This window comes from Oryx dammah, unplaced genomic scaffold (genome assembly GCF_014754425.2).
Source record: "Oryx dammah isolate SB20612 unplaced genomic scaffold, SCBI_Odam_1.1 HiC_scaffold_11195, whole genome shotgun sequence".
Taxonomy (NCBI): domain Eukaryota; kingdom Metazoa; phylum Chordata; class Mammalia; order Artiodactyla; family Bovidae; genus Oryx; species Oryx dammah.
In genome coordinates this window covers 30058-56720 of record NW_024080588.1, presented here as the reverse complement: position 1 = coordinate 56720, position 26663 = coordinate 30058, and the positions used below count along the sequence as shown (strand labels likewise).

The window sequence follows — 26663 nt, the reverse complement described above, 5'->3', positions numbered from 1 at the left end:
ACTCCCTGCAAACATAGGGCTTCTCCCCTGTGTGTGTCCTCTGGTGTCTGATGAGGACTGACTTCTGGCTGAAGCTTCGCCCACACTCCCTGCAAACGTAGGGCTTCTCCCCTGAGTGTGTCCCCTTGTTTGTGATGAGACTTGACCTATCCTTGGATCCTTGCCCACACTCTCCGTACTCGACTTTTATAATCCCTGAGACCCCTGCCCCCATGAATAATTTGCCTATGTCCTTTGGATTAAGTTTCTGGCTTGTGCTGGGCTCTTCTGTGATTCTCTCATGCACCCGAGAAGCCCCCATTTGTCTTCTGGGTGAGTAGGAGGAGGCCCTTGAAATCCTCTTCAGTCTTATGCTTTTCAGCAAAGGTTGGGGCCTGTCCTTGGCCTCGTGACCCTCAGGTTTGTCACTTGGGCTGTGTGGATCGGAATATCGCTGCTGCTGATTTTGATTGCCTGGGCAGGGATCCTCTGGTTGGAGGTGGTCTCTTGCAGATGGTCTCGGGAAGGTCTGAGAGGGGTGATTGCGTTGGACATGTTGGCTGAGGAATTTCTGACTGGAGAAGGCCAGAGAGCAGGAGGCACATGGGTGGATCTTGGGCTTTGGTTCTGCTGAGAGAGGAAGCTTTTGGTCAGGCGGCTGGTTTGCCGAGGAAGGCCCACCCCACCAACCATCTTAGTGTGGGCAGCGCACGGTTCGTCTCTACAGTCCACTTTCCATTCCATTCTTATTCTCTGCATCTACAGAAGTCCAGGAGGCTTGTGTCAAGGGCCGTTTCTACATATCACCCAGACTCGGGACCTTCCAGCGGCCTCAGAGGCAGCGTCTCTCCTGATAGAGGTGGATCTGCAGGAACTTTTCCCTGCGTGTCGGCATCTGAAAAGCCATGTCACGGTGGCCCCAGGTATTTTACCCTACTGAAAGATAAGGCCCGATGACTTCGGGGGAATCTTCCTGCGCGGCTCCCTGGGAGGGGAAAGGGTCTATTAAGTTAGGGGCACCTGGCCTTGAGCTCTCTGCGTGTGGGAGGCAGCACAGGGGGTGGTGAGAGCAGGTGCGAGTAAAGCTGACTTTGCGGCTCCTGGTTCAAGGAGCAGGCTTGGTGCCGATCGCTGCAGGAAGTGGGTTTCAGGCTGGACGAGGCCGAGCGGCCCAGGTCCCACCGGCTACAGGCCTCCGGCTCCTGCTGCCCCCACTGGTTCACAAGTTGCTCCTCTCTCAGTTTCCCATAAATCATAAAATAAGGCATGTCCTTTCTCAAGCCTCACCAGTATTCATACCTCATTTATTTCACTCAGACTTAGTCCATTTAACATGCACTAGGAAGCCCTGTTTAAAAATACATCTCCAGCCAGACTCCTCACACCCTCACTCCCGAGCATCTTTATTCAGCCCACTCTCCCCTCATGTCTGGCAGTGAACTGACCTATGGGCGGAATCCCCACTGCTGCCTCTTCCCAAAAATGAACCAAAGCATCATCTTAGCACAGAGAACATGCCACTTGCAGCTGAAAGCCGCACGGTTGTTCTGTGTCACCCAGGAAGACCCCTGGGGCCTGCACATGGACACGGGCCCTGAGGCTTCCGTGTTCCATCCAGCCTCCTTCCTCTCCCTCTATGCTTCCTCCTGTGACCACGGGCATGACCTCTCTTCCCGGCCCTGGGACTGTGGCACTGGCTGCTCCCCTGCCTGGAATCCTTTCCCACAGGTGTTATCTCTGCAGAGACCCTGCCCACCACCCTGCGCCGCACCCCACCCTCTGCTCACGCTGATTGGAGGTGCTTTTCCTGCACTGGTTTTCCTCAGCACCAGCCCCCGTCCGGTGTGAAGCCCAAGCTGCCCCAGGGCAGTGGGTCTGTCTGTTTTGGTGCGCGGAGCCCTGTCTGGCACAGAGTGTGAACTCATATACCAAGAAACTGAAACAGTAACTGAATGCAAATTGCTGCCCATATGTCGCTTAGAAATGGGAGGAAATAAAGAAGAAACAGGTAAGGGGAGAGAGCTGGTAGGCACTAGAAAACTTGCTTTTTGCTTCTAAGCCTTTCAGCAGAAGGTGATGTTACATATTTTTTGCATGAAATATTAAAAATTAGAACTAACATTTTTAATATAAAATTTTTTTCCTAACAGTCATATGAAATGAATCAAATTCTGAGGCATTTTAATTTCGACCCGACTGACTTTGGACCAGATTGTACTCTGCTTTGGAGTCGGACCAGGGAGGCTCCCCAGGATGGGGTGGGGTGCTGGAAGAGGGGTGGCACTCACCTCTCCTGGCTGTGAGCTCCCTCTTCCCGCTGCTGTCCCGTTTGATGCCGAGGTCCCGGCCGTACTCATCCCCGTACCAGACCAGCAGCTCACAGCCCGGCCTGACCACCTGGCAGGTTCGGTAGAAGATCTGCCCTTGATACTGAAAGGCCACCAGGTTCTGCTCCTCATCATCCCGGGCACAGTTCACATACCTGAGGTCGAGGCCGGAAAGGGAAGGAACCTCAGGTGAGGAGTCCCCTCCACTGCTGGGCGACGCCCAGCTCAGGTGAGGAGTCCCCTCCACTGCCGGGCCACGCCCAGCTCAGGTGAGGAGTCCCCTCCACTGTTGGGCCACGCCCAGCTCAGGTGAGCAGTTCCCTCCACTGTTGGGCCACGCCCAGCTCAGGTGAGGAGTCCCCTCCACTGTTGGGCCACGCCCAGCTCAGGTGAGGAGTCCCCTCCACTGCCGGGCCACGCCCAGCTCCTTGTCTTCAGGCTCTGAGGCTGCCATGGCTTCCACCGCCCCTCATGGGGACCTTCTGTTCACACCTTCGACCAGGCCATGTGAATTCCCATTTCCAGATCCTGTTCCCGGTCCTCTTCCTGGCTGGAATGCTTTGCTCTCCTTTCCTAATTAGACACTTTATAGAGCCCAGTTCCAGACTCGTCTCCACCTGGACTGTCCGTGGGGCTGGTGACCTCCAGCTCCTCTAAACTCTGAATTAAGTTCTCTTTCATTCCACAGGACTTGGTGCTCCTCTGCTAGCATGCAGCCCTCAGCACTCACCCCAGCCTGCCTTCTCTCCTGAGGCTTTCCTCCAATCTCCCCACGTGTATCCAGGGTCATATTCACTTGCCCTCCCCCTTCCATGGAAACTTGGAGAGTGCTCTGACATAGCTTGAGGCCCAGAAGAGTGATAGTTTATTCACTTTCTTCCTGCCCTGATGAAAGGAGCGGCCCTCAGAGAATGGCCCTGCTCATGGCCATCCTGCCCCCAATTCCTTCTGAGGCCTCGGGGCCCACTTCTCACTGGAACTGAGCCTGGGGAGGTTGTTGCCCACATGGACTCAAGGTCTCCCATGTTAGGTTATCCTGGCGCTGTGCAGTTTCTCAAAGATAGAAAAATTAAGGTTACTGTTCCTAAAATCAATTGGCTACTGTCTGTCTGCAGTTCTCCAAAAGGACATGGGATGTGTGATCTGCTTCAGTAATGAAGTTCACTGTCTAAACTGGAACATAAAATGCTTGGTAAGTGTCAGTTAAGTGAGTTAGAGTGTCCCTGGTGAATCTAGACTCCTCAAGTTGTTTTCAAGTCCCCCAGTTTTGTTCAGCGTATAGACTTGTATTTTGAGGGCACTATATATGCTATATTTTATTTCCTTCAAATGTCTTTTGAAATGAAAGACCATGATATGGAGGGAAGATGTGAAAGCTATTGAGGGAGACAGGTTGAGAAGGAAAGGGGTGGGGGCTTGAGGGAAGAGCGACATCTACAAACTGCAGACTCACTGCGCTCACCTCATCCAGTTGGCCAAAGACGTGTCCTTTCCGTCCACATACTCGTAGCAGTTTCTCCCTTTGGTGATCTGAGTGTCAGAAAAGAGATACAAGCTTTCCTCTCTATTTGTTTTTGGTAGGAAGTAATAGAAGAACTATTTCCCTTTGCAGTCATTGGTGCTCTTCAGCCTGCATGGATTCAACTGCCAGTTGGACCAAATGGTAAGCTGCTTAATCATCATTCCAAGTCTGAGTCTCTTGGTTCACTGAAGGGAAGGGCTCCACAAGGGAGGAATCACCTCTGTGTGTCTGTACCACTGTCTCCCACCTCTCCTCTGACCTTTAGACAGAGGTCCTGTGTGTCTGTACACTGTGGCCCCACCTCTCCTCTGACCTTTAGACAGAGGTCCTGTGTGTCTGTACACTGTGGTCCCACCTCTCCTCTGAGCTTTAGACAGGGGTCCTGTGTGTCTGTACACTGTGGCCCCTCCTCTCCTCTGACCTTTAGACAGGGGTCCTGTGTGTCTGTATACTGTGGTCCCACCTCTCCTCTGAGCTTTAGACAGGGGTCCTGTGTGTCTGTACACTGTGGTCCCTCCTCTCCTCTGAGCTTTAGACAGGGGTCCTATGTGTCTGTACACTGTGGTCCCACCTCTCCTCTGAGCTTTATACAGGGGTCCTGTGTGTCTGTACACTGTGGCCCCACCTCTCCTCTGACCTTTAGACAGAGGTCCTGTGTGTCTGTACACTGTGGCCCCTCCTCTCCTCTGACCTTTAGACAGGGGTCCTGTGTGTCTGTACACTGTCTCCCTCCTCTCCTCTGACCTTTAGACAGGGGTCCTGTGTGTCTGTACACTGTGGTCCCACCTCTCCTCTGAGCTTTAGACAGGGGTCCTGTGTGTCTGTACACGGTGGCCCCTCCTCTCCTCTGAGCTTTAGGTGGGAGTCCCCTGTTCACGCCCAGCGCACACAGTACACAGGACTGCCCATGTCATTGCCGACCATGTCATCACCATCTGCATCCTTGCACGTAGACATGAGGTGCCCCCCACCACACACAAGCAATTTGAGGCCAGAGAACAGGGAAACAGGGGTGTTTCTCACCAGCCAGGAGTATCCACTGTTGGCGGCCTCTTCATCGTCTGTGATCTGGCCCTCATAGGGGCCAAAGTGCAGGCCCAGCGGCAGATCGGATGCCTCATTCCACACTCCAAGCCCAGCCTCAGGGATGCCCGACAGTCTGATACTTAACCCAGGGGGCAGAGTGAGGGCTGAGCGGTTGGCATGCCCCTTTTCCACTGCACAGTCCTTTACAAAGGTTGGGGGCCCGTGGGCAGCACAGCTGTCGATGAAGAAGTTCTGACACTCCTCACAATCTGGAGGTGAGAGCAACAGGGATGAGGGGAGGTATAGTGATGTTGCTGGTCGTAAAGACCTTCAGAAAGAACTGGGGCACTCACAGGGTGTGGCCTCGATCCTGCACCCCAAGTCATAGAGGAAGGGGATATTTGGGGGACCAAATGGTGAGGTGAGGTTATTGGACAAAGGCCTCGTAGCCCCTTCTCCGTGAGTGGGCCAGCGGGGGCACTCACAGAGGTACTCGTCATCCTGGGGCTCGCTGACCTCTTGGTACACATGGCCCTTTCTTTCTCGTAGACTGTACCTCTTCACTCCAGTCTCCGTTCTTTTGCGTTCTAAGATGGAGAACAGAAGCTAAGCAAGGCTGGTGGGCTTTGGAGAGTTAGTAGTCCCTGCTTTATCGGAAAGTGTGAGATCTCCTACCTGTTCATTTATACACTTTGTTAAAACTTGTTTACATGTATTTCTTAAACTTTCACTTTTGTAATTTTATGCTTTAATGTTACATATTTATGCATCTTAGTTCCCCGATCAGGAATGGAACCTGCACCCCTGCAGTGGAAGCGGGAGTCTTAACCACCTAACCACCAGGAAGTCCCTTTTCTATACTTTGTTTCTTCCCCCTTTAACTCCTAGTTCAGGAGACTGGGGCTCCTCATTGACCACAGATGCCCAGTTCAGTGTTAGCTTCCTGCACTTCTCGTTAGTAGGTTTAACCTCCCACCTTCTCACTTAGGAAATAGTTCACTGACACACGTACTCAGAAAGCCTACGTCGAGGGCACACGACATGTAAGCCACTGAGCAGGGGTCTGGGCATAAACACTGACAAGGCAGGGGCCCTGTCATCACAGCGGGACTTACTGAGCTACTTGTAGCTCGAAACAGTGTCAGCACTTTTGCATTGAATGTAAAGCTTTCAAACACTGTATGAGTTATGTATCCTTATCTTCACTTTACATATGAGCAATCAAGACCTCAGAAAATGCATAAGATTTTCCCAAGGCCGCATTGCTAACTTCATGTCTCAGATCAGTCCAGCTTAAACCCAAGCCTACCCAAAATTCACGCCACACACCTAGTCCATACTTACTAGCTTTTCTACAGGGATTAGAGGAACTAATTAGAGGAACTCCCCAAATTTTCTCTTACCGACTTTTTGTCTGGGGTGCTGTCCAGGGATCCTTGCTTTTCTGGGAGGGGGCACCGGTTTCTGAGCCTGCTTGGAGCCACTTGTCTTCAGCAATTTTGCTGCTCCTGGCAATTCCTTCAAACTAGATTCCTTAGTTAATGGTGCCCTGGACATTGCCTTCCACATGAGTAAAAGACAACATGCATTTCTTTAGTTCTTTAGGACTTTATGAAGTGTTTTCACATGCACGACTTTAGCTAATACTTTGACAATTGGAAATACCTGATGGAGGAGGCGTCTGAACACTGGAGTGTAAAATAAGGACCTAAGTGGGTAGTGAATCAAAACTAGAATTCATATCTTAAGGTTCTTTCCCTTCAACTTTCTGCATAAAAGTGAGAGCAAGGCAAGAAGAATAGCTGGAGGTCAGGGAAAGAAGAGGGTAAGGGCTCATAGAAAAATCCCAGAGGTTTTCTATTAATTAGTGGCCCTTTGATGGACGAGGAAGTATGGAAAATTACAGAGGGGACAAAACACATCTGGAAGATCAGGTGACAAAGCAGTGAGATCGAGAAGAGGAAAGATGATCGGAGAAACACATTTAGACAATAAAGAAAATGAGCTGAAAGTTGCAGGTTGCCATGTCCTCTTAGAGACAACGTTTAGAATTAAAGTAGCTGGCCTCATCAATTCTGCTTGAACAAGGCTGTATGACTAGCTGGTTCTCCTCAGTTTCCTGATCCATAAGGAATACATGCTCATTCTTAATGTTACAGTGGACATGAAATTTCATAACATTTCAACAAATCATTGTGTGAGCTATTGAATACAGTATGAACATGAGTGTATATCCCTGCCATCAATTTATCCTTTCAACTGTTTCTATATTTGAAGTCTAGCTCACAGATACTGTCTTCAGCATTCTTTGACCTTCTTACTCCTAGATGAGTGTCTAAATGTGGAGTCACTCATTCACAAAACATTCAAGGGGCCCTCAGGGGCTTTAAGCTGGGCCTGGACTTCTGAGAATTAATGGGTATGGGCTAGGCTCCCAAAGCTCACAACACAGGGCAGGCTAAACAAATGATTCCAAACATGAGAGTTGCCTAATCAGAGCTCTGGGGAAGGACTTGTTACTTCCTCCTGCAAGAATGAGCATTTGAAATGATGCCCAGATGAGTTTCTACTCAAAAGTGGGTAATCTATGCGAAGTCCTTCAGTTATTTTTTCATTTGTTGCTTTTCAGTCCTAAACCTGAGGCTTGTCAGGGTTGCAAGTTGCTTCCTCTTATTGGACTGGGAGCCTCTGAAGTAGGGATCCTGTCACCTTCATCATCCTGGACCATCCACTCTGCAAACTGCCCAACATGTCCTTAAGCTTCTTCATCCTGGACCGTCCACTCTACAAAGTGTCCAATGTGTCCTTAAGCTTCTTAATCCTGGACTGTCCACTCTACAAACTGCCCAACATGTCCTTAAGCTTTTTCCTCTTTGCCCATCCACTCTAAAAACTGTGCAACATGTCCTTAAGCTTCTTTATCTTGGACCGTCCACTCTACAAACTGCCCAGCATGTCCTTAAGCTTCCCTTAGTCAGATAACTTAGCATATCCCTCCCTAGCACAGCACAAAAGAACTGAGGTTGAAAACATCTCTCAGATGAATGATATAAAGATGTATGAATAGACTTCATAGAACTATGGGAGTTTTAGTCATTTTGTAAGGAGTTTAGAAAAAGTGCTTTGGATTAGATTGCACTACCAGTGATACTGTGATCTCAGGCATATAATTAATCATTTTTTTACCTCAGTTTTGTGATCTATAATGATGATAGCTATATACCTACTGATAGGTATGGTAGGATTGTTTTAAGGTTTAAGTAAGTTTATTCACATAAAATGCTTAAAGTCTGAGATATTGTGAAAATAATGTAACAACAGAACAGCCTACTATTGTTGCTGTTCTTACTAAGTATAAAGATGGTGATGATATCAGACATTGTGCTAAAGATTCAGAACAGGAAGGCAGCAGTCTCCAGGATCTCTGTGTTTTCTCCCATTCTCACCTGTGACTGGATCCATGAGGAGGATATTTTGGCAACAGGATTTGGGAAATACTCACCTTCTGGTGTTTATTGTGCTCCACTCTGAAGGCCATCGAAGAAGGTTTACCTAAAAAATGACGGGAATCAGTGTTTTGGTTGTTAAATGTTTCCAAACTCTGGGCATTCCAATTAAGGACACAGAATTCTGAGCCAGAGAGTGACAAGGACAAGGATTACCAAAGGAGGAATGGAAAATGATTTCTGTATCATCAACTTCTATGCTTCCACTGGGAGCATTACATAATTTTCTTAAAATTAAAAAAAAAAAGAAACCTCATCTGTGCCTCATCTGATGTCCATAAAGTATCTAATAAATTTACTAGCCTTTCATGGCAAAAATACTCAAAAAAGTAGAAATAGAAGGAAGAGACTGCAATATAATAAAGGTCATATATGAAAAGTCTACCTCTAACATCATAGTCATCAGTGAAAAGCTGAAAACTTCTCTAAGATCTAGAAAAAAAAGCAAGGATGCCCATTTTCAACATTTCTATTCACTATAATGTTAGAAGTCCTAGCCAGGGCATTAGGTTAGAAAAGGAAACATAAGGCTTCTATTTGGAAGGAAAGAAGTAAAATTATGTCTGTTCACAGAGGACATGATTTTATGTACAGAAAACTCTTTAAAATTACACACACACACACAAAAACCTACACAAAAAGTTGCATGTTACAAAATCAACATTCAAATATCTTTCCATGCATGAACAATGACCATTCCAAAAAAGAAAATAAGAAAACAATCCTATTTATTTTTCATTTTTTAAGAACTATAGTCAAGATCTAAATTTAAGTTGAAAAATATTTATTTTTATTTATTTATTTGTGCCAGGTCTTTGTTGCAGCATGTGGGATCTAGTTCCCTGACCAGGGACTGAACCCAAGTTGTCTGCATTGGGAGTGTGGAGGCTTAGCCTCTGGACCACCAGAGAAGTCCCAATAATGTTATCTGTAATAGCATCAAAAAGAACGAAATAATTGGGAGTAAATTTAAAGAGATGAAAGACTTATACATTGGAAAACTACAAAGTATTGCTGAAAGGAATCTGACACGAGTAAATAGAAAGGTGTCTTATGTTTATGGATTTGGAGACTTAATATTATTAAGCTGTTCATACTACCCAAAGCAACTGAAAGATTCTATGCAATTCCTATTAAAATCCCAATGGAATTTTTTTCTGATATAGAAAATCCACCCTACAGTTAATACCGAATCTCAGAGGACCCCAAATAGGCAAAACAATCTTAGAAAGAACAGCAAAGCTGGAGGCCTCTGATTTCAGAACATACTACAAAGGTACAGGAACCAAGAGTATAGTTTTGGCATAAAGTGTGTGCTTAGTTGCTCAGTCGTACTGACTCTGTGACCTTTTGGACTGTAGCCCACCAGGCTCCTCTGTCCAGGGGATTTCTCAGGCAAGAATACTGGACGGGATTGCCATTTTCTTCTCCAGGGGCTCTTCTTAACCTGTGGATTGAATGTGCATCTCCTGTGTCTCCTGCATTGAAGGCAGATTCTTTACTTGCTGAGCCACTGAGGAAGGCCGTTGGCATAAAGACAGACATGTCAATCAATGGAACAGAATAGACAACCAGAAATAAACAGAAATACATTCTTGGATACATGGTCTAATGATCTCCATCAAGGGTGTCAAGACAATGGGGAAAGTTTAATCCCTATAACGGATGGTGCTGGGCAAACAAAATATCCGTATGCAAAATAATGAAGATCTTACATCATGAAGAAAAATCAACTCAGAATGGATTCAAGACCTAAATGCAAGACTTGACAAGACTCTTGGAGGAAAACAAGGGTGAAGCTTCATGACACTGAATCAGCAATGATTTCTTAGATCTGGTACCAAGTGCACAAGTATTAGTAACAAAGTAAAAATACACAAATGAGATTACATTAATCTTAAAGTCTCTGTGCAGCAAAGGACACAGTGAACAGAGTGAAAAGGCCACCTATGGGACTGTAGAAAACATTTGTAAAATATGTATCTGATAAGGGGTTAACAAGCATACACCAATATGAAGCCTCCCTATAAGCCAGGAAGAGAACCTGATTGACCACGATGGCACCCTGATATCAAACTTCCATGCTTCAGCATTGTAAGAAAACAAATTTCTGTGGTTTAAGGCATGCAGTCTGTTTTGTTATGGCAGTCTGCGCTGACTAACACAGTGGGAGAAAGAATTCAATAGACATTTCTCCAAAGATACACAAATGGCCAACAAATATATGAAAAGATGCTCAACATTACTAATCAATAAGGAAATACAAATTGAAACCTTCTGTGATGGGCAATATGAATAAGAAGACAATAGCAGGTTTGGTAAGGATACGGAGAAATTGGAACCCTTATACACGATTGTTGGAAATGTAAAATGTCGCAACCTTCATAGAAAACAGTATGGAGTTTCTTCAGAAAATTAGAACTGCTGTATGATCTAGCAATCCAACCCAAGAGTCTATTTCCATAAAAAACTGAAGGGAAGATCTTGAATAAATAGTGTGCATATCTATGGCCATTGCAGCATTATTCCCAGTTGGCGAGATGTGGAAGCAATCTAAATGTTCATTGGTGGATAAACAGATAAAGATTATATATAAGAAATATCTTATATCTGTTATGTACACAGGCACACACTGGAAGGTTTTTAAGCCTTAAAAAAGAATTCTGTCATATGCTACATCAGGGATGGGCCTTGATGATAAGCTGAGTGAAATGAACCATCCCCCAAAAGACAAATATTGCCTGATTCCACTTCTATGAGTTATCTAAATTAATCAAACCCATGGAAACAGAAAATATAATCGTGGTTGCCAAGGGCTATGAGGAGGAAGGATTGGAGAATCGTTCCTCTGTGGGTTAGGGCTTCAATCACGCAAGATGGAAAAGTTCTACAGATTTGTTGTGCAGCAATGTGTATATATATCCCTGGTGGCTCAGTGGTAAAGATTCGGCCTGCAATGCAGGAGATGCAACAGACGCAGGTTCGATCCCTGGGTTGGGAAGATCACTTGGAGCAGGAAATGGCAACCCACTCCAGTGTTCTTGCCTGGAGAATCCCACGGACAGAGGAGCCTGGTGGGCTACAGTCCATGGGGTCGCCAAGAGTCAGACACGATGGAGCAGTTAACACTGTGGCCACTAACACTAATGTGTACATAGTCAGCAAGAGAGTACCATACACTCAGAAATCGTTAAGGTAAATAATGATGTGCAGAGGTATGGTGGACCGTGGCATATGTATTCCCTATGAAGAATCTCTCTTCATGTCAAAACCTTTGCAGACAACCAAATGTTTGATTTTCATGTTCCTTTCTCTAGTTTTAATAACCTAAGGGAACAGAGGGACTTCCCTGGTGGCACAGTGGATGAGACTCTGCCTGCTGATGCAGAGGACACAGGTTTGATCACTGTTCCAGGAAGATCCCACTTTCTGTGGGGCCACTAAGCCTGTGTGTCACAAACTACTGAGCCTGCGTGTGCTCTGCAATGAGAAGCCACTCACTGCAACCAGAGAATGCCCATGCGCAGCCACGAAGACCCAGTGCAGCCAAAACTAAATAAATAATTTTAAAAAATCTCAGAGAACAGAGATCCATAGATGGAGAATCATAGAACTATCTAAATTGTTTGCTCCAGGCTAGGAAGATTAACTCTTCTAAACTACCTGAGCAGCAGAAGAGGAAGTGAGCTGCTCACTTCTATTTTATAATGAGTGTACTGCATTTTATTTACCTGATGCTGTCTCTGGTCAGTGAAATGTGGGAGATCAGGGAGAATAAATAGTTCTCTCAAACCCTTTCCCAGAATTAAAACAAAGAATTAATTTCACCTTAGGGTAAGAAGATCATGTGTTGTTGTTTTATATACCTACATAAATAATGTATCTTGACATAATATGTTAATCATTTCCTCTTCTAAGAGATTTAATCCAACAACCAATTATGAGATTAGTATTAAATCTCTTTGGTGAGTTTATTTCTAAGTTTTCTTTAACTGCCTTTCATTAAGAATGTTTAGCAAAAATAATTCTTTTTAAAAAGAATGATAAATTTTAAACATAAAACTTTTGAGAATTACACTGGAAAACCTATACATTCATCTTCATTCAGGCTTATGTCAATATTCAGCCACAACCACTTTGGAATGCTGCAAATTATGTTTTCTTTGCTAACGGCTGAGATATAGTTGCGACCTAAGCCCAGACTGGTTTCAGGAAGACACCTCTACATCCTGCCGGCCCCTCACCTTGCTGCCTTGGTGTCCATTCTTCATCAGAATCCTCAGTGTCATCTACCTGGAGTTTGATGACCTGCCTGCGGTGATGCATGAAAGCTGGTCGAGTGGCTCTGAAACCTGGAAAGAAGCTAAATATTTGTTCTAAGAAGGAGGAACAAAGCACAGAAGCAATGGAAAGTGTCACAAAGTCAGGGAAATCAGTAGGACGGGCTGGGAGAATCTAAACAAGGCAAGAGGTGAGCTCTGCACTGCAGGGTCAACCTCCCTTTGGTACAAAACAATCAACATTTCCTCCAGGTTAGTCTCCACACAAAAGGGAACTGTAAGCAAATGAAGCCACCTATGAGAGGGCGACGTGAACACTGAGGGTGAAGGCCTGTCTCATGCTTCCCAGGCTCACAGGCCCCCAGCACTTCCTGTTACCTATAGCAATCAGCGCTTCGTAGTTCCTTTTCACATTCCTATACCGAATTTTTTCCCATTCTCCCATCTCTTCCCATTCTTCCTTGGAGAAGTATACAGAGATGTCTTTGAAAGCATCTTTGGCCTAAGGAAAACAATAGATTTCATCAGTGATTTACTAATAAAGTCAGACCTTAGAGCTGGGTCTTCTCCTCCACCTTTTGTGCAGGGAGTAGCCTGAAGCTCCTGGATGGTCTCTGTGAGACAGGGATGAAGACTTTCCTTCCCGACCGTGTCCTGCTTAACTCAACAAACACTGAGCATGTCCCTAACCCTCCCTGGGCACAGAGCAGTTGACAATGCCAGTATCCTGTTTTGTCCCCTCCACCCCACCGTCTCAGACAGGACCAGGCGTTCCCATCCTGTGTGTGGCCACAGAGAAGTGCACTCAGCTAACCAGGCAAGCAGTCTGTGGTCCTTCGGGGACCAGCGCCATGTCCTTCCTATAGAGCTGGTTTAGAGCCCAGCTTTGCCACCTCTGTCTCTCACCGTGGGCTTCCACTCTGTTCTCCCAGCAGCTCCCTCAGTGCTCTCCTCTGGAGACCTGTTTGACCTCATGGCCATTGGAGCGCTCAAGGCCAAGGTACCTGTGGAAGAAGAAGGTGCTGAGATAGCCCAGACCACTGTCCAGAGCCTGGTCTGTCTTCCTTGGGTGGAGTGTCCAGGGCAGGAAGGTGAGGGGAAAGTCAGGGTGAGGGTATTGGTGGGATGGACAGATCCAAACTAGCTATGACAGACAAGCCTAATGTGAACTAGATTTGGTTTCTTTGGTTCCCCTACAATTCAGCCCCTATGAGGAAAGGCACTGGGAGGGACATGTCTGTGGGTGACGGAGGGATTCCTGAGGAGACCTGGAAGCCCCTAACTGCTGGACGGGGGTCGGGCTGAAATCAGAACTCTGTTCCAGTGCAGGAGAGGGAATATTTCTTCAAGAAGGGTTTTGAAGATCTCTGCCTGGGGACTCAGAAAAATCTGAGCATAACGTGGTTCTACGTCTAAAGGATAGGTCACTTGGCTTGAGGAGATCTGGGTCACATGGGCTGAAGGAACTGGGGTCTTGACAAAGGGGACTGGGGATCCTTTGGCTGATGTAGAACGCGCAGAGTGAGAGAACTTGGGATCTTTGAGGCTGAGGAAATTAGGGCTTTCTTATTAAGGCGCTTTAGGTCTGAGACAGGCAGGACAGTTGGGGTCTTGAGGATGAAGAGTTTTAAGAGCTCCCAGGCTGAGGTATTCAGGGTCTCTGAGGTTGAGGAAATTTGGTCTCTCTGCGGGTGCTATTTTTAGGGTGCCTCAGGCTGAGGGGAACTGGGGTTACTCTAGGTATTTGAGGGTCGCAGCACTAGGGGATTCGGTGTTTCTGTGGGTGAAGGGACTTGTAGTCCCTGAAGCTGACGAGACGCAAGCTTCCTTCAGATTAGGACTCAGGTTCCTCAAAGCTGACGGGATTTCGGGCCTCCCACCTTGGAATTTGAAGCCGTCAGGCTAAGGGTTTATCAGGGTTGCGCAGGGTGCATTCCCATCAGTCTCCCCGCTGTCCTGCGGCGCTGCCCAACCCGGCCCGGGGCCCGCTAGCACCACAGCGACGTCCAGTCCTCTTGCGCTGAGGTGAAGTGAAGGGCGGGCAGCCGGCCTGTACCCTGTCAGGCACGAGCGACCAATCGGCGTTGAGACCGAGGCAGTCTGGCCAATAGGCGCTGGGAGGGTGCAGAGCGCGACGGAGGCCCCGCCCTACTGCTCAGGGATTGGCTGCTCTGGGGGCGTGTCTGTCAGGAAGCCTCCAGCGCGCAGGTGCATCTTGGCAGTTTTCTTTGCTTGTTTTCAGGCATGGCCTCTTAGGCCTGGATCCTCAAGTGGGCAGGTTGTCCTCAGGCTCGATGTTTCCTTCCAGTGCCCTCAACTGGAATCTCGGCTCCACCAGACTGCAGTCGTGCTCCTGGACTTTCTCCTAGGCCCACCCGTGCCCTACCTTGTCAAATCCAGTTTTGGCAAGAACTCTATGTGATGAGCACTGCATTATTCAGGGGAAAACGGTGTAATTAAAGTCTGATGAGACACAGGATAAACAACATATGGTCAAAGATTTAAACGCAAGGCGTGGAATAAGTATGTTAGGAAAAACTTGGAGGATTTTAAGCCTCAGAGTAGCGGTGGCACTGATGAGCCATCTGTATATTTAACGTAGGCATTAAAAGGCTCCAGAAATGAGGCATAAATAAAACCTCAAAGCCTTGCAAGTATTTTCTGTAAAATGAGGCATCAAACTGGAGGACAAAGGATCCACAAAGCTGAGTTTACTTGACACCTACTGGCTTCACAAGATACAACAGGGACGCTGTTTCTGGCCCTTAGCTAGATGTGTTCACAGAAAAATAACGTGATTTCCATGTATTGGAAGCAAGACAACTGACTTAGAATTAGTATCAAGTGGTGGTTGGGAGTCTGGGCTGAGAAATGTTACCAGGAAAGTGAGTTTACCTCTTGGTGGGTGTTGAGCCAGAAGATACAACCCAGCCAAAGCTTATGAGAAGAAAAAGTGTATTACTTGCAGAACTATGGAGAACACCGTGGAGCTTTCCAGAGCAGCAGCTCTCTAAACCACAAAGTTGGGGAAGCTTTAACCTCTGGGTGCAGACATGCTCAGGCTCTCATGGAGGCTCAGATGGTAAGCAATCTGCCCGTAGCAGAAGCCCTGGGCCCAATCCCTAAGTGGGGACGATCCCCAGAGGAGGGCATGGCAGCCCACTCCAGTATTCTTGCCTGGAGAACCCCATGGACAGAGGAGCCTGGTGGTCCATGGGACTGCAAAGTCAGACATCAGACATGAGTGAGTGACTCACAGATTAACTTTACAGGCCTGTTCATTAAGGGTCTTGGGCTGTGGCAGACTCCAAGCTTCCGTGGATTGAAGTGTTTAGAGTCAGAACCAGTCACCATCAGCATCCCTTACATTCCAGCTGGTCATATTCTTTCCGCTCATCAGTTCAGTTCAGTCGCTCAGTCGTGTCTGACTCTGTGATCCCATGGACTGCAATATGCCAGTCTTCTCTGTCCATCACTAACTCCCAGAGCTTGCTCAACTCATGTCCTTTGAATCGGTGATGCCATCAACCATCTCATCCTCTGTCATCCCCTTCTCCTCCCGCCTTCAGTCTTTCCCAGCATCAGGGTCTTTTCAAATGAGTCAGTTCTTCACATCAGGTGGCCAAAGTATTGGAGCTTCAGCTTCAGCATCAGTCCTTCCAATGAATATTCAGGACTTATTTCCTCTAGGACTGACTGGTTGGATCTCTTTGCAGTCCAAGGGGCTCACAAGAGTCTTCTCCAACACCACAGTTCAAAAGCATCAATTATTTGGCACTCAGCTTCCTTCATGGCCCAACTCTCACAACCATACATGACTACTGGAAAAACCATAGCTTTGACTAGATGGACCTTTGTTGGCAAAGTAACGTCTCTGCTTTTTAAATATGCTTTCTAGGTTGGTCATAACTTTCCTTCCAAGGAGCAAGCATCTTTGAATTTCATGGCTGCAGTCGCCATCTGCAGTGATTTTGGAGCCCAAGACAATAAAGTCTCTTACTGTTTCAATTGTTTCCCCATCCATGAAGTGATGGAACCGAATGCCATGATCTTTGTTTTCTGAATGTTGAGCTTTAAGTCAGCTTTTTAACTCTCCTCTTTCACTTTCATCGAGAGTCTCTTAGGTCTGCTTCACTTTCTGCCATAAGGGTGGTGTCATCTGCATATCTGAGATTATTGATATTTCTCCTGGCAGTCTTGATTCCAGCTTGTGCTTCATTCAGCCTGGCATTTCCCATGATGTACTCTGCACATAAGTTATGTAAACGCAGTGACAATATACAGCCTTGATGTACTCCTTTCTCAATTTAGAACCAGTCTGTTGTTCCATGTCTAGTTATAACTGCTGCTTCTTGACCTTCATACAGATTTCTCAGGAGGCAGGTTAGGTGGTCTGTTATTCCCATCTTTTGGGAATTTTCCAACAGTTCGTTGTGATTCACACAGTCAAAGGCTTTGGCGTGGTCAATAAAGCAGAAGTAGATGTTTTTCTGGGCTCTCTTGCTTATTCTATGACCCAGTCGATGTTGGCAATTTGATCTCTGGTTCCTCTGCCTTTTTTAAATCCAGCTTGAACATCTGGAAGTTCTTGGTTCATGTATTTTGAAACCTCACTTGGAGAATTTTGAGCATTACTTTGCTAGCATGTGAGATGAGCACAATTGTGCAATAGTTTGAACATTCTTTGGCATTGCCTTTCTTTGGGATTGGAATGAAAACTGACCTTTTCCAGTCCTGTGGCCACTGCTGAGTTTTCCAAATTTGCTGGCGTATTGAGTGCAGCATTTTAAGAGCATCATCTTTTAGGACTTGAAATAGCTCAGTTGGCATTCCATCACCTCCACTTGCTTTGTTCGTATTAATGCTTCCTAAGGCCCATTTGACATCACATTCCAGGATAACCATAGTGGTTATCTGGGTCTTTTGTATAGTTCTGTGTATTCTTGCCACCTCTTCTTAATATCTGTTGCTTCCGAAATGGTCCATACCTTTTCTGTCCTTTACTCTGCCCATCTTTGCATGAAATGTTCCATTGGTATCTCTAATTTTCTTAAAGGGATCTCTATTCTTTCTCATTCTTTTTTTCCCCTCTTTTTTTTTTTTTCTCATTGTTCACTTAAGAGGTTTTTCTTATATCTCCTTGCTATTTTTTGGAACCTTGCATTCAGATGGGTATATCTTTTTCCTTTTCTCCTTTGCCTTTAGCTTCTCTTCCTTTCTCAGCTGTTTGTAAGGCCTCCTCAGACAACCCTTTTGCCTTTCTGTATTTCATTTTGGTGGATGGTTTTGATCATGGCCTCCTGTACAATGTTAGGAACCTCCATCCATAGTTCTTCAGGCACTTTGTTTATCAGATCTAATCCCTTCAATCTATTTGTCATTTCCTCTGTATCATCTTAAAGGATTTGATTTATGTCATACCTGAATGGCAGGTATGACATACTTTCTTCAATTGAAGTCTGACTTTTGCAATAAGGACATCATGATATGAGCCACAGTCAGCTCCTGTTCTTGTTTCTGCTGAGTGTATACAGCTTCTCCATCTTTGGTTACAAAGAACATGATCATCTGACTTTGGTATTGACCTTCTTGTGATATCCATGTGTAGAGTTTTCTTTTGGGTTGTTGGAAGATCATGTTTGCTACAACTAGTGCATTTTCTTTGCAAAACTCTGTTAACCTTTGCCCTGCTTCATTTTGTACTCCAAGGCCAAACTTGCCAGTTACTCCAGGTATCTCTTGACTTCCTACTTAAAGAATAATTAATTTATTTTAACTGGAGGTGGATTACTTTACAATATTGGGGTGGTTTTTGCCATACTTTGACATGAGTCAGCCACGGGCATACATGTGCCCCCTGTCCCAAAGCCCCTTCCCACTTCCCTCCCCATCCCATCCCCCTGGGTTGTCCCAATACATCAGCTTTGAGTGCCCTGTTTCATGCATCTAACTTGGACTGCTCATCTGTTTCACATATGGTGATATACATGTTTCAATGCTATTCTGTCATGTCATCCAACTCTCCTCTTCTCCCACAGAGTCCAAAAGTCTGTTCTTTACATGTGTGTCTCTTTTGCTCTTGTCTATAGGGTCGTCGTTACTATGTTTCTAAATTCCATATATATGTGTTAATGTGTACTGGTGTTTTTCTTTCTGACTTACTTCACTCTGAATAACAGGCTCCAGTTTCATCCACCTCATTGGAACTGACTCAAATGTGTTCTTTTTCATAGCTGAGTAATATTCCATTGTGTATACGTATTACAACTTTCTTATCCATTCATCTGCCTATGGACATCTATGTTGCTTCCATGTCCTGGCTATTGTAAACAGTGTTGCAATGAACATTGGGGTATGGGTGTCTCTTTCAATTCTGGTTTCCTTGGTGTGTATGCCCAGCAGTGGGATTGCTGGGTCATATGGCAGTTCTATTTCCAGTTTTTTAAGGAATTTCCACACTGTTCTCCATAGTGGCTGTACTAGTTTACATTCCCACCAACAGTGTAAGAGGGTTCCCTTTACTCCACACCATCTCCAGCATTTATTGTTTGTAGACTTTTAGAAGGCAGCCATTCTGACTGGCATGAGATGGTACGTCATGGTGGTTTTGATTTGCATTTCTCTGATAATGAGTGATGTTGAGCATCTTTTCATGTGTTTGTTAGCCCTCTGTATGTTTTCTTTGGGAAAATGTCTGTTTAGTTCTTTGGTCCATTTTTTGATTGGGTTGTTTATTTTTCTGGTATTGAGCTGCATGAGCTGCTTGTATATTTTGGAGATCGATTCTTTGTCAGTCGTTTTGTTTGCTATTATTTTCTCCCATTCTGTCTTTTCACCTTGCTTATAGTTTCCTTCGTTGTGCAAATCTTTTAAGTTTAATTAGGTCCTGTTTGTTTATTTTTGCTTTTATTTCCATTACTTTGGGAGGTGGGTCATAGCGGATCTTGCTGTGATTTATGTCAGAGAGTGTTCTGCCTATTTTCCTCTAGGAGTTTTATAATTTCTGGTCTTAAATTTAGATCTTTAATCCATTTTGAGTTTACTTTTGTGTATGGTCTTAGAAAGTGTTCTAGTTTCATTCTTTTACAGGTAGTTGACCAGTTTTCCCAGCACCACTTGTTAAAGAGATTGTTTTTTCTCCATTGTATATTTTTGCCTCCTTTGTCAAAGATAAGGTGTCCATAGGTGTGTGGATTCATCTCTGGGCTTTTTACTTTGTTCTGTTGATCTATATTTCTGTCTTTGTGCCAGTACCATACTGTCCTGATGACTGTAGCTTTGTAGTATAGTTTGATTGACTTCCTGCTTTTGCATTCCAGTTCCCTATGATGAAAAGCACATCTTTTTTTTTTGGTATTAGTTCTAGAAGGTCTTGTATGTCCTCATAGAACCATTCAACTTCAGCTTCTTTGGGATTAGTTGTTGGGGCATAGACTTGGATTACTGTGATATTGAACGGTTTGCCTTGGAGACAAAGAGAGATCATTCTGTCATTTTTGAGATTGCACCCAAATACGGCATTTTGGACTCTTGTTGACTATGAGGGCTAGTCCATTTTTTCTAAGGGATTCTTGCCCATAGCAGTAGATGTAATGATCATCTGAATTAAATTCTCCCACTCCAGTCCATTTTAGTTCACTGACTCCTAAAATGTCAATGTTCACTCTTGCCATCTCCTATTTGACCACATCCAATATCCCGTGATCGTGGACCTAACATTCCAGGTTCCTATGCAATATTGTTCTTTGCTGCAACAGACTTTACTTCCATCACCAGCCACATCCATAACTGGGTACTATTTGCACTTTTGCTTCGTCTCTTCATTCTTTCTGGAGCTATTTCTCCTCTCTTCTCCAGTAGCATAATTGGGCACTGACTGACTTGGGGAGTTCATCTCTCAGTGTCATATCTTTTTGGCTTTTCATACTGTTCATGGGGTTCTCAAGGCAAGAATACTGAAGTGGTTTTCCAATACTGAAGTGGTCCCTTCTCCAGTGGACCATGTGTTGTCAGAACTCTCCACCATGAGCTGTTCATCTTAGGAGGCCCTACACAGCATGGCTCATTGTTTCACTGAGTTCAACAAGGCTGTAGTCCATGTGATCAGGTTGGTTAGTTTTCTGTGATTGTGGTTTTCATTCTGTCTGCCCTCTTATGAATAAGGATAAGAGAGTTACGGAAGCTTCCTGATGGGAGACACTGACTGTGGGGAAAACTGGGTCTTGTTCTGACGGGTGGGGCCATGCTCAGTAGTCTTTAATTTTCTACTGATGGGGGGGCTGTGTTCCCTCCTTGTTGTTTTGCCTGAGGCCAAAGTGTTGACCCACACATCCACCAGAGACTCCTGGACTCTCACAGGGAAGTCTAACGCAGCCACTTGCGGGGAGACTGCTCCTTTTTCCTGGCTCCTGGTGCACACAGGTTTTGTGTGTGCACAAAAGCCAAGAGCCAACAGCCAAGAGCCTGTTTCCCAAGTCCTGTGGATTTTTGTAATGAAATACCACTGGCCTCCAACGTCTAATTCCCTGGAGGTTTTCAGTCCCTTTGTCAGATCCCCAGGTTGGGAAATCTATTATGGGTGCTAGAACTTTCCTAACAGTGCGAGAATTTCTTCGATATAATTGTTCTGCAGTTTGTGGGTCATCTGCTTGGTGTCTCTGTGACGGGTCTAATGGCAACTTCCTCCAAGAGGGCTTATGCCACATGCTGCAGCCAGAGCCTCTGTCCATGTGGCAGCCCATTGCTGACCCTTGCCTCCACAGGAGACACTCAAACACTTAAAGGCAGGTCTGGTCAGTCTCTGTGGGACCCCTGTGTCCTGGTGCACACAAGATTTGTTTGAGCCCTCCAAGGGTCTCTGGCGGGCATGGGGTTTGATTCTAAATGTAATTTTGCCCCTCCTACCATCTTATTGGGGCATCTCCTTTGCCCTTGGATGTGGGGTATCCTTTTTTGGTGGGATCCAACATTCTCCTGTAGATGGTTGTTTCACAGAGGGTGGCAATTTTGGAGTTCTTGCAGGAGGAGATGACCACATGTCCTTCTACTCAGCCATCTTTCCCCTTATAAGTTATCACAAAATGTTGAGTGTAGTTGCCTGTGCTATACAGTAGGTCCTTGTTGATTATCTACTTTACCTTAATTTTTAAAAATGTTGGTTTTACTGGTTTATTTTATTTATCTATTTCTGGCTGAACTGTCTTTGTTGCTGTGCCTGGGTTTTCTCTAGTTTCAGTGAGTGGGGCTACTCTTCCTTGTGATGTGGGGGCCTCTCATTGCAGTGTCTTCGCTTGTTGTGGAGCACAGGCCTCAGGGTGCGCGGGCCTCTGTGGCTGCAGCACCTGGGCTCAGCAGCGGTGGCTCCCAGGCTCTCAAGCACAGGCTCAATAGTTGAACGACAAGCCCTCACACTACAACCAGGAGAAGCCCACAGTCCCCTCAACTAAAGGAAAGTCCACGCAGCGGCAAAGACCAGTGTAGCCAAAAATAGACAATAAGTAAACAAATAAAATTATAAAATAACAACAGCAATGCACCCCCACAAAAGTCAGAGCTGGCATCAGGTAGCGGGCAATTAGGTCTGTTCATCTCTGGTTCTTTGCGCTGCTGCTTTCTTTCTGAAATGCAAAAAGAAGGAAAACTACAAGGGGGGTTCTGTGGGAAAGGCAAGCACCAGGGTGTGAGTAGCGTGGGGTTAGCGGAGAATCGGTGCAGGATGTAGCTCACGCAGCGTTAGGGGCAGAAAAGCAGACTTAGTTACTGGGTACAGATTAGGGGCAGTGAAGGAAAACCTAGGAGGGAGCCGGCCTGCTCGCTGTTCTCTTTACCTTCTTTGTTCTCAGGAAAGAAAAGAAAACCATTTCTCTCTTTTCCTTTTCACTGCAACACTGATAGAAGCAACTTAGATGAGAAGGGGTGGCCTTCAGGAGCCCAGCCTCATTCTCCAGTTCCTGTATAAAAGCAGTGAGTTTGAGACATCACCAGGAGAAAAGCAGATATTTAATAACTTGTATATCTCTTGTATGGAGAAGGCAATGGCAACCCACTCCAGCACTCTTGCCAGGAAAATCCCATGGGCGGAGGGGCCTGGTAGGCTGCAGTCCATGGGGTCTCACAGAATTGGACACAACTGAGTGACTTCACTTTCACTTTTCACTTTCATGCATTGGAGAAGGCAATGGCAACCCACTCCAGTGTTCTTGCCTGGAGAATCCCAGGGACAGGGGAGCCTAATGGGCTGCCGTCTATGGGGTCGCACAGAGTCGGACACGACTGAAGCGACTTACCAGCAGCAGCAGCAGCATACCTCCTGTATATAGGGGAACTGTCCAGGAAACCTGAGTCACTCCCTGAAATGTCCAAAGCCATCACCTCACGTACGATCTTTAGAGAAAAATGAAAGAAAGACCTTGGGGAAAGGGGGAAGCTTGTTGTGACAGGTTATCATGCAAACATAGTAAAGAAATGTATGATTGTTGCAGATTTAAGTCAGGACCTCTCCACTGATGAGAATTACTTGAGAGTTACTCGTCATCTACTAGCGCAAAGAGGGATAGCCCTTAAATATGTAGATTTCTCTGTTGTAAATGTCCTTCACAAAAAGGCAATTGCTACTTAGTTTTATGAGATTTCTGTTTTTTCTTTTTTAAAAGTTAGACTGAAATAATCCTTATACCAGAGAGGAATATTTTGGGGTGGCATATTCTACTCATCTCATCATGGATGCACCCCACTTTGCTCATGCTTTCATGTATTGAAGGATACCCTGATTTTCTTTTCAACTTTTTAGCTATTATGAATAGTGCTGCTGTGCATAATTGCATCCTTGTTTGAATTTGGGGTAAATTTTCAAAGCAGTTGACAGCACTGAACACATGATTGTTGGGTCCAGTGTTGTGGCTTTGGAAAACACTGCCCAGCTGTGTTATAAAGTGGCCGTACATACATCCCACCCGCAGTGAGGGAGATTTCCTGTTCCTCATCCTCCAGCAGTGGATATTGTCGTGTACATGGAGTTTAGTAGTCCTAATAAGTGTGGTGTGATACTTCATGATTTCCACCCAATGTTCTCTAGTTCAGTTCAGTCCAGTTCATTTGCTCAGTCATGTCTGACTCTTTGTGATTCCATGCACTGCAGCAGGCCAGGCTTCCCTGTCCATCACCAACTCCCGGAGCTTGCTCCACTCATGTCCATCAAGTCAGTGATGCCATCCAACCATCTCATCCTCTGTCGTCCCCTTCTCCTCCCACCTTCAATCTTTCCCAACATCAGGGTCTTTTTAAATGAATCAGCTCTTCACATCAGGAGGCCAAAGATTTAGAGCTTCAGCTTCAGCATCAATCCTTCCAATGACTATTGAGGACTGATTTCCTTTAGGACTGACTGGTTGGATCTCCTTGCAGTCCAAGGGACTCTCAAGAGTCATCTCCAACACCACAGTTCAAAAGCATCAATTCTTTGGCAGTCAGCTTTCTTTATGGCCCAGCTCTCACATCCATACATGACTACTGGAAAAACTATAGCTTTGATTACATGGAGCTTTGTTGGCAAAGTAATGTCTCTGCTTTTTAATATACTGTCTAAGTTGGTCATAGCTTTTCTTCGAAGGAACAAACGTCTTTTAATTTCATGGCTGCAGTCACCATCTGCAGTGATTTTGGAGCCCAAGAAAATAAAGTCTCTCACTGTTTCCATTGTTTCCTCATCTATTTGCCATGAAGTGATGGGACTGGATGCCATGATCTTAGTTTTTTGAATGTTGACTTTTAAGCCTACTTTTTCACTCTACTTTTTCACTTTCATCAAGAGGCTCTTCAGTTCCTCTTCACTTTCTGCTATAAGGGTGGTGTCATCTGCCTCTCTGTTTATTGATATTTCTCCCGGCAATCTTGATTACAGCTTGTGCTTCATCCAGCCCGGCATTTCTTGCAATGTACTCTGAATGTAAGGTAGATAAGCAGGGTGGCACTATACAGTCTTGATATACTTCTTTCCAAGTTTGGAATCAGTCCAGTGATCCATGTCCTGTTCTAACTGTTGCTTCTTGAGCGGGATGAAGTTTTGCAGGAGGCAGATAAGATGGTCTCATATTCCCATCTGCTTAAGAATTTTCCAGTTTGTTGTGATTCACACAGTCAAAGGCTTTAGCATAGTCAATGAAGCAGAAGTAGATGTTTTTCTGGAATTCTTTTGCTTTTTTATAATCCAGTGGATGTTGGCGATTTGATCCCTGGTACCTCTGCCTTTTCTAAATCCAGCTTGAACATCTGGAAGTTCTTGGTTCATGGACTGTTGAAGCCTCGCTTGGAGAATTTCGAGCATTACTTTGCTAGCATGTGAAATCAGTGCAGCTGTGTGGTATTATAAACATCCTTTGGCATTGCCCTTTTTTGGGATTGGAATGAAAACTGACCTTTTCCAGTCCTGTGGCCACTGCTGAGTTTTCCAAATTTGCTGGCATATTGAGTGCAGCACTTAAACAGCATCATCTTTCAGGATTTCCACTAGCTCAGCTGGAATTCCATCACCTTCACTAGCTTTGTTCATAGAGATGCTTCCTAAGGCCCAGTTGACTTCACAGTCTAGGCTGTCTTGCTCTAGGCGAGTGATCAAATCATCATGGTTATCTGGGTCATTAAGATCTTTTTCGTATAGTTATGTGTATTCTTGCCACCTCTTCTTAATATCTTCTGCTTCTGTTAGGTCCATACCATTTCTTTCCTTTATTGAGCCCATCTTTGCGTGAAATGTTCCCTTGGTATCTCTAATTCTTTACACATATTCGAGTATTTTAACTGGGATAGGTGGAGAATGTTCAGGAGCAGCTAGCCTAGGGATCAGGCAGCATTTACTTCAAGATGCTTCTGTGTGGTCACCCAGCTTCCCACTGAGGACCCTCCTTGTGGGAGTGGGGGTGGGGGGTTAGGAGGGTAGAGGAGGGGGTCGGAAGTGTGGAGGAGGGGGTCGGAAGTGTGGAGGAGGGGTGGGAAAATGGAAGGGCTGCTGTCTGCACTTTAGTCTCCACCCCCGACCATCTTCAGAATTGCTCATTGATGTAGCAAGCATCCTAATTGGGTTTTCACCTGTGTAACTGGTGGGTTATTAATGAGCAATGTGAACAGTGACATTAAATGTCCTCAGTCAGGACTAGATACTTACTAATCCACGTGAACAGGTGTAAGAACCTGGGGAGGCACGTGCAGCCAGTACCCCTAGGGACAGGGTCCAGACTTGACCCCTCAACATTTTGGGGTCCAGCCACTGCTTTAGCATCTCTGAGGGCCCAGTGCTAACTCTAAGGGTTCTGTAATCCAGCCTCCATCCTCCTTTAGTGAGACCCACCCTTCTAGGATCCTACAGAGCAGGGCCTGTGTGAGATCTCTGTAATCCAGCCTCCATCTGCCTTTAGTGAGACCCACACTTCTAGGATCCTACAGAGCAGGACCTGTGTGAGGTCTCTGTAATCCAGCCTCCATCCTCCTTTAGTGAGACCCACTCTTCTAGGATCCTACAGAGCAGGGCCTGTGTGAGATCTCTGTAATCCAGCCTCCATCTGCCTTTAGTGAGACCCACACTTCTAGGATCCTACAGAGCAGGGCCTGTGTGAGTTCTCTGTGGCTTATCCAACAAACGACCACATGTTGGGTGATTTAAAACCACAGGAATTCATCCTCCCCCAGTCCTGGAGACCAGACACCTAAGACCAAGGTGGCGCAGGGCTGAGGTCCCTCCAGAGGCTCCAGGATGGGGTCCTTCCTGCCTTCTCCAGCCTTGGGGCTCCAGGGTCCTGGGGCTTGGGCCCCCTCCCTCCCACCTCTGCCTCCATCTTCACGAGGCTTCTCGTCCACGTCTTCTTCCATCTCTTATAAGGAATCCAGCTTTGGGGCTCCAGGGTCCCGGGATTGGGGCCCCCTCCCTCCCACCTCTGCCTCCATCCAGGATTGGGTCTTTTCTGCCTTCTCCAGCTTTGGGGCTCCAGGGGTCCCGGGGCTTGGGGCCATTCCCTTCCACCTCTGCCTCCAT

General features: G+C 45.9%; 1 protein-coding gene across 1 annotated transcript; it reads right to left on the bottom strand.

Annotated features, from left to right (window-relative positions):
• Positions 1 to 3: 3 nt before the first annotated feature.
• LOC120860773 (histone-lysine N-methyltransferase PRDM9-like) lies at positions 4 to 26663 on the bottom strand (the record flags this gene model as incomplete). Its single annotated transcript, XM_040236493.1, has 11 exons — positions 26564 to 26663; positions 13547 to 13644; positions 13019 to 13142; positions 12605 to 12712; positions 8357 to 8406; positions 6258 to 6414; positions 5340 to 5441; positions 4852 to 5123; positions 3769 to 3836; positions 2268 to 2461; positions 4 to 606 (listed from the first exon to the last, which is right to left on the bottom strand). Coding segments are annotated over exons 1-11 (1876 nt in total), but the record flags the coding sequence as incomplete, so codon positions are not given.